General features: G+C 25.7%; 1 protein-coding gene across 2 annotated transcripts in view; it reads right to left on the bottom strand.

The window, feature by feature from the left end:
- Positions 1-1,283: 1,283 nt before the first annotated feature.
- LOC105847299 (latent-transforming growth factor beta-binding protein 2) overlaps positions 1,284-9,104 on the bottom strand; it is a 102,586-nt gene continuing 94,765 nt past the window's right edge. Inside the window, exon 20 of one of the 2 annotated variants that reach the window (XM_065803835.1) lies at positions 1,284-1,820. In XM_065803835.1, coding sequence (XP_065659907.1) covers positions 1,808-1,820 — 13 coding nt within the window. In that variant the 3' untranslated portion in view covers positions 1,284-1,807. The remainder of the gene's footprint in view (positions 1,821-9,104) is intronic. The other variant, XM_065803834.1, reaches the window with a different exon arrangement.

Here is a 9,104-nt window from a genome sequence, read left to right as displayed (position 1 = left end):
ATTATTTTTTTTAAATTAAGCAATTCTTGGAGAAAACAAAATTAAAAAATATTGTAAAAAACAAGTACCTATGATTCTTCATTTACAAAATTTGGAAAAAGCTGCTTCAAAAATTAAAATAATATTTCTTGACAACAATAGTATTACTAAAATGTTTAATATATATATATATATATATATATATATATATATATATATATATATATATATATATATATAATATATATATATATAATCGTAAAATGAATAAAACCTGTAACATCAAAAGCTCTCTATCCACCAAGATGAAATTAGAGAAAAACCAAAGGTTATGAAAGTCTTCATATTTTGTCATGTATTACATTCATTTAGTTTATTGTTTCATAAATTTTGAAAGAAGATTAAGATTTACAAATGAGAGCTTGCCGATATTACAAGGTTACATGATTCATACAGTTATACCTAAGAGATTAAGTGCATTAATAAAAAAATGTTAGTGTTGCTTTTTAAAAAAAAAATTAAAATGATCAGGGCATAGTAGATGTTATTGTAATTCAAAGTAAAAATAAGTTTACAAATGGAAAGAAATCGGTTTGTACTATCATCTAACATAATTGCTATGTGGCTTAATTCATGTCAATGATATAAATTAAGAAAACATGTTGCCTTATTATGGAGCTTTGCAAAACACCAAAATCTAATTTTTTTTAAACAAACATTACAAGAAACAAATTGTTTTTGGTTTTATAAGCAACTTTCAATCTTTATTTCATAATATATATGAGATTTTGTTATAAAGGAACGCCGCAGACCAGCGTCTAATGAAGAAGTTAAAAATCAGGCTTTCTAACTAATTTTGTTTTTATGGTTTGGGCGGACATCAAACCACATTATTTTTGATTTTGAATTCAACACTCTAATCTCTAAAAAACGCAGCCTAGAAAAATTTGAAGAAAAATAGTTACCACTAATAAAATTTTGACTTCTAAAAAAAGAAATTCTTTCAAAACAGCTTGTCTATGAACATCATTCTATGAACATCATTCTATGAACATCATGTCTATGAACATCAAACTTATGAACATCAAACTTATGAACATCAAACTTATAAACATCATTCTATGAACATCAAACTTATGAACATCATTTTATAAACATCAAACTTATGAACATCATTCTATGAACATCAAACTTATAAACATCAAACTTATGAGTTTAATATAGTTAAATAAATAAACAAAAAATTAAAAGTTAAAATTAAAAGCCTTAAAATTTAACAAAATGAGAAACACGATTCAAAACAATTTTAAAAAAATAATTTGTTTTTCTTATAATAATTATTAAAACCATGCGAATGATATATACAATGCTATGTAAAGAGCAAATGATATACAATAATGATATACAATAGTACATAAATAAATTATATATAGTTTATATATATCTTCAATAAATATTAAACAACATTTTTATACTTGACATCGATAATATTCAATAAAAATTTTTTTTTTAACAGTTTTTTTGAGAAATGCTTAAAAACTAAATGTTATTTTTACGGCAAACAAAAAAAAATTGTAATTATTTAAAATCAATGATAATTAAAAACTACAGAAAATGCAAGCGTAAGAAATTTTCGAAAAAATATCTAATTTTAAATATTGTTATATCAACATTCAAGAGTATGTACAAAGAAACAATTTAAAAAACAACGACAAAAAAAGTAGATCGATAACTCTTTTTTCATATAATCTTTATTGCTTTATAAAAATGGCCTGAAGCCACACAAAAGCTACGTACAAAAATTTACTTAAGGAACTTTATAAATAAATCAATTTTGATCTCTAAAAAAGAAATACATCATATTTATATTTATGATATTTTATATATTTACCTAGATTTATTTATATATTCACACCTCTCTCTTTACATGCATACATAAATAAATACATACATATATACATACATCCATGCATACATACATATATACATACATACATCGGCATCGGTCCTAAATTCGAATTTGTATTTTTTTCTTTTTTACTAATAAATAAATTAAGAGTTTTTTCAAATGTTAACGGTCAATTTTAATGATAGCTTATTTGCTAAGTTTTCTTAACTTTAATGCTTGCTTATTTGCTAAAATTTGCTTAATGCTTAACTGCTTTGCTCATTGTTGATTTATTTCTAACCCGGATAGCTCAGTTGGTTAGAGTGCTGTTTAAGTTCGTAATTATTATAAGCCGTAGCAGCAGGATTACAGGTTCAAATGCCGGCTCCGCCTGCTCAGTGTATTAATAATACTTCCTTCTCGACTAGTAAGTAAATAATCTAGTCGAGTAAATAAAAATTATTGTTTATTTAACTATATTTTAGGAAATGAACTTTGATATAAAATTAAATAAAAAGTGAATCAACAATAAGCAAGTAAAACTCTAATAGACTATTTTGAAACGTTCAAAGTTATGAAAATGGTGCAAAATAAAAACAAGAACATCATTTCTTGATTTTAAACTTATCTATTTGTATATTCCATAAGTCGAATAATTTTTTTCCTAAATTATAAATAGACACTAAATGCAGGGAGATCCTGATAAAAAACCATTCAAAAAGTATTTAAAAGTTTAATTGCAGATATGTCTATATAATAAGTTAGGCTTATACATGCATTTTCGTTTATGGACTAATTATACTTTTGCATACAATATAAAAACACAAAAGTAAAAAAACTGATTTTTCAAAACAATCGATGTCGGCCGATGGTTACCAAGACCGATGCCGATGCATACTTATATATATATATATATATATATATATATATATATATATATATATATATATATATATATATATATATATATATATATGTATATATATATATATACATTAATAAGAAAACATCAAACAATACGAATTCTCTTAATACAAATAATAATTTATTTTGAGAAATTTTCACTGGGTTATGGACACCAGCATCATCAGTTTGTAAAGTATTACAAAATTTTTTGAACGTTTAAAAATTTTTGATATATACTCATATATATATATATATATATATATATATATATATATATATATATATATATATATATATATATATATATATATATATATATATATATATATATATATATATATATATATATATACACACACAAACACACATATATATTTATATATATATATATATATTTATATACATATATACATATATATACATATATGTATATTAGGGTGTCCCTAAAAAAAAAATTTTTTTTGTGCGCTATCAAAAACTTGGCTTTCACATGTAAAAAGACGAAATATATAAAAAATATTGTTCTGAGACAAGTGTAAGAGCTTGGTGTACATGTGATATAAAAAAGATGAAATTTATTCAAAAGTAGGATTATCTAAATATAATTTTTTAAAGTAGTCATCTTTTACTTTTATTCAATTGTATATTTCACTTTTTTTCTTGATTATTGGTATTTTATTGATCATTGCTATTTTTTACTTATAAAATTTTGATTACTTTAATATACATGTGATTTAAAACTGTTTCAAAGTTGTTAGTTCCATAATTAAATATATTGTTAAAAATGGGTCATACAGTAAAAAAATCCAGCAAAAAAGGACCAGGGGAAAAAGAAAAGTACACTGTTCAAAGCAGTTTAAGATTTTATCTGTTAAAATATCCCATAAATGAGCTTCCAGTCAACCAGCTGCCCAGTGTAAGAAATATCCTGCAATACTTTCACTTTTTAAAATTTTCTAGGTAATTTTAATATCTAGTTTTTTTCTAATTTATTTACTTAACCTACAGTTCATGAATATAATTATATATTTCAGTTAATTCTCTTTTATATAGGAGCACCAGATTTCAGTCTAGCAAAGAAATTATTGCTTGTCCAACAAAAACAGGAACCAGAAGTCTAGTTTGTCAGTATAGAGCATGCGAAAGATCAATCGATAGATGCGTAACTTTAGCTGTCACTGACATCTGGATAAAAGCTGGTTTTACGTGCAACATTATTAGTGGAAGATCTGTTAGGTAAATTTTATACACAAAAAAATTATTATAGGCTTATCTTGTTTTTTAGTAACTTCAGCTATGTAATATTTTTCAGTGAAAGGATCCTAAAACTCACAGAGAAATATAACAAAATGAAAGAATGGAGTAAGCTAAACTGGAGTTCAAGTAAAGGGATCTGGACCCAAAAGTAAGTAGATTTTCAAGTGGAGGTTAATACCTTGTTTGATATATCTGTTTCTACAATAATTGACATGATAATGAAAGATCAGAGAAGAACCGAAGATGCAAAGAAAGAAGATGTAGCCTTCTACAAAGACCAGAGATCTAAAAGGAATATGACCGCGACTGCACAACATGATGAAGAATTTAAAATTAAGGCTCTGCGAAGAAAGCAGAGATACGAAAGAGTTAGGCAAATGAATGATCAGAAAAACACAAAGGCTCAAAAAAGAAAAAAGGACTTTGCAAATATTTGACAGATTGCAGAAATCAACAGACGAGAAAAGTACTGACAAAGCTTTGGATGGACAAATTGAATTTGAAGATGATGTTAGCCCATTTGAAAGTTCTATTTTATGTGAAGAAAGTGATGATTCTGAATATGATGTATCCAAATCAAAAAAATCGAAAATAATTTTAGATTTAACTACAGATAAACTAATTGGAGCTACTTCTGCTGTTAGCGTTCAGTATAGAATCGATGTTAGGCCCCAGACTGCTATAATTTCTGCTATCTGCAATAAAGCAGGTGTTGACTTGCGTGTGATTAATTCATCAAGATCTACTATACACAGAAAAAGATACAGAATTATTGAAAATCTTGGTAAATATTATTCACCTAAGTAATTAAGTTTATTTTTTTTATTATCTCTATTTTAAATGTATAATATCATTGGTGTTTGCTGCGACACAACTGCATCCAACACTGGAAAATTTGCAGGAGCAGTTACAATCCTATCAACTATCCTTAATACAAGTCTTATCAACAATTGTTGACAAGATAGACACATCATCAGACAATCTGGTTAAGTTTAACTGGACTTCTTTAGAGATTGGATCACCTGTCTATAATATAGCCAAGGCAGCATTAAAGTTTGGGGAAACTGCACTTCATGAAAATATTTTCAAAAGAGGAGACTACAAAAATCTTTGTCAGTTATATGTTTACTACCTTGGTAGTCATGTTCCTGCTATAAAATTTCATCAGCCAGAAGCTAGCCATGCAGCAAGGTTTATGGCAGATGCAATTTATTTGCTTACATTAGAAATGACAAAGAACATCTCAAACATTATGAATGAAAAGAAGAAGAAGATGGCTAAAACAGCTTCAAAGATGTGTTTGATTTAAGTAAAGAATATCCCGAGTTTTCTCAATCAATACTGAAAAGCATGCAAAATCATATCTGGTATTTAAGTCAGCAGCTTGTTGTAATGGCTTTAGTTGATGATGATGTTGAAAAAGATAAGAAGAAGAATATACTCCAAAAACTGTTACCGTTTCCTGTTCCTGAAGAATTCATGAAGGGTAAACCTAAAATGTCTGTAATCACATCGTCTACAACACTATCATATTTAGTTGGTGATCAGAGCTGGATTTTGTTTTGCCTAGCCAAGGTTACCCATGACCAGGTTAAGTTAGCTGCACAAGGAAACTTGACTGTTTTAAACTTTAAGTTTTTTGTTCAAAATATGGTAGTCACCAATGATTGTGCAGAAGGAAATATATATAAAACTGATCCAAGACTTTATTATGTCATAGCGAAATGAAGATATGAAGCAGAATGTTTTTTTGGTTGCAAAAAACCACAGAAAAACAATGAATAAAAATCTGACTAAAACCCAGCTAAATCAGATTTGAAGTGCTTGTGGTATTTGTTCAACATTTCTTCAACACATGCAACATATATTTCACATAATTTTTAATAAGATAAATGATAAACATAATTTCTTTTCCTATATTTACAAGTTTTATTGTAAAAATAGCAAAAAATAAAAAAAAATAAAAAATTTGAAGTTTTACACCAAACACTTATAACCATTTATATTCAAAAATTCTGATATATTTGGTCATAATATACCTAGTAACCAAGTTCTAGATAGCGCACATCTCTTTTTTCCAAAAAGAAAATTTTTTTGGGACAGCCAAATGTAAAAATATATATATGTATATAGATATATATATATATATATATATATATATATATATATATATATATATATATATATATATATATATATATATATATATATATATATATATATATATTTAAACAACTTTAAAAACTATTCTACACAATAGAGTGCTCAATGTTCTTAAAAGAACAGAGCAATTATATATTAGTAGAAAATCACTTGACTAAATTTTTTTCCATTTGACACTGTGTTTCATCAACAAAGATTCATCAGAAAATATTTTTTGATGAAACACAGTGTCAAATGGAAAACAATTTAGTTAAGTGATTTTCTACTAATATATATACATACATATATATATATATATATATATATATATATATATATATATATATATATATATATATATATATATATATATATATATATATATATATATATATATATATATATATATATATATATATATATATATATATATATATATATACACACACACATATATATACAGTAGTGTGCAAAAGTAACCGGACAAGAGCATAACTTGAGATAACTTTGGAATGAAAAGTCTAATTTCTTTCAAATTTTCACTGAAATTTCAAATAATTGATTACAAATCTAAAAACAAATGAATTTTTACTAAATCTGAGCAATTTAATCTTAAAATTTCATTTAATTAAAATATGCGTGTGCAAAAGTATCCGGACAAAAAAAAAAACTTGAATTAGATTTTTTTTAAAACATTTTTTAAATTGAAAATGCTTTATTTTAAAGTATTGCTTTACTACTTTGTCGGGAAGCCCTTAGCATTAATTACTGCTTGACAGTGACAAGGCATTGAGTCCACAAGCTTCATAATCACAATAATTTTGATTTTTACCATTCTTTTTTCAGAGTATTCAATAAATCACGTTTACTTGTTAGTTATCGACCTGAAATTTGTCGATCAATAATACATAGATATTCAATAGAATTAAGGTCAGGACTTTGCTAAGGCTATTCGATTAATCAAAGTTCATTGGTTTTGAGAAAGTTTTTCACAAGGGTTGAAAAGTGCTTTGGGTCATTGTCCTTCTAAAACATCCTTCCTCAAGGCATTTTGTCTTTAGCATGTGGTAGCATAACATCCTTAACTATATATTTGTACATATTTTTGTCCATTATGCCATCAATCAAATGGATAGGACCGATACAATCTCTATTCAAGTTAGCCCAGTTCATAACGCTATAACTTCTATGCTTTACTGTTGGTAACTGGTATTTAGGATCGTTTTTATAGCCTTTTGGTTGATAGACATATCTAATATTATCAGATCCAAATAACATAAATTTAAATTCATCACTAAAAAGTACTTTCAATCACTGTTTTCTTGCCCAAATCAAATGTTCATTAGCAAATCTTAAGCGTGCTTTTCGATTCTTTATATAAATAAAAAGTTTCTTTGTAGGACGTCTTCCAAGTAGATTTGCAGACCTCAAAAGACGTTTGATTGTGTCAACACCACATTTTTCATTATGAAGTTCTTTAATTTCAGCATTTACCAAGACAGCATTTTGCGTGGAACATTTTTCAGGGCTCGAGGATGGATATTTCAGCAGGATAATGACTCAAAAGACACTTGAACTCTTACGAAAGACTTTTTCAAAAACAAAAACATTCGATTAATGGAATTGACATAGCAAAGTCCTGACCTTAATTCTATTGAACATCAATGGAAACACATAGATTGACGAATTTCAGGTTGAAAATCAGCAAGTAAATTTGATTTATTGAATATTCTGAAACAAGAATGGCAAAAAATCAAAATTATTGTGATTATGAAGCTGGTGGACTCAATTCCTTGTCACTGTCAAGCAGTAATTAATGCTAAGGGCTTCCCAACAAAGTACTAATTTTCTTTAAAATAAAGTATTTTCAATTTAAAAAATGTTTAAAAAAAAAATCTAATTCAAGTTTTTTTTTTTCTGTCCGGATACTCGTTTTTGGAAAAAGAAAGGCAGTTCAGAAGAGCAAAGCAAAATCTTGCACAATTTTTACGTAAAAACTTACATGAAACAAGAGAAGTTTGTAGTAAAAAGGGGTACAAGCATATATGTGTGTATGTATATATATATATATATATATATATATATATATATATATATATATATTTATATATATATATATATATATATATATTTCATGAAATAAAAACTAGAACAATTTTTTTTTAAATTTAAGATTTTAATAGCGACTAAAAGTTGCTATTTAAATTCAGAAAAAAGATTCCAAAATTCCATTCAATTGCTGTACTAGAGCATTTTGAGGAGCTTTTTTTTATACAAATATATTGTTTACTGTGAAATAATATAATTAGTAACAATAATCTCCTATTTAAATTAAAAAAAAAAATTCTGTACAAAATATTGTACCCAATAAAAAATATTTTTGAAAAGAAATATGTATTTTTCTCATCTTTTACAAATTCATTATGCTTTGATAACAAGATAAATGGTTTGTTATCTCATACATGTATACATGAATGAGATAACAAACTTTTTACTAAGAGGTTATAAAAATATTTTTGTATATATAAATAAAATTTTTTTTAACTCCTTAGTACACAGGCTCATGGAATTTGAAAAGCCGTCAAAATAACTTTTTTTTTGTGATGATGTATTGAAATATCTTAATACTAAAATATTGCTAAAAGAAAACTTTGCTTAATACTACTGATGCGTCCGAATGTACACAGTGTTTCAATTATTGTTTTACTTGAGTTTTATAGTTTTAAACAAGCAAAAAGGCGTGTGTATATTTATACACAAGGTTTGAAAAGGATAGCAAGATTAAATAGCCTAATTTATATTACTTAAATAATTGAAAACATTAAAATATTCCTTACATTTTTAAAAAAATTTAAAAAAAAGTTTTTTTCACTATGTTGGCACATTGAAATGTTTGTTCATGGAAAAGTCAACTAATGGATTCTCCACAATA

This window comes from Hydra vulgaris, chromosome 08 (genome assembly GCF_038396675.1).
Source record: "Hydra vulgaris chromosome 08, alternate assembly HydraT2T_AEP".
NCBI classification, from domain to species: Eukaryota; Metazoa; Cnidaria; class Hydrozoa; order Anthoathecata; family Hydridae; genus Hydra; species Hydra vulgaris.
The sequence above is the reverse complement of the archived record's forward strand: the minus strand, read 5'-3'. Positions and strand labels throughout refer to the sequence as shown.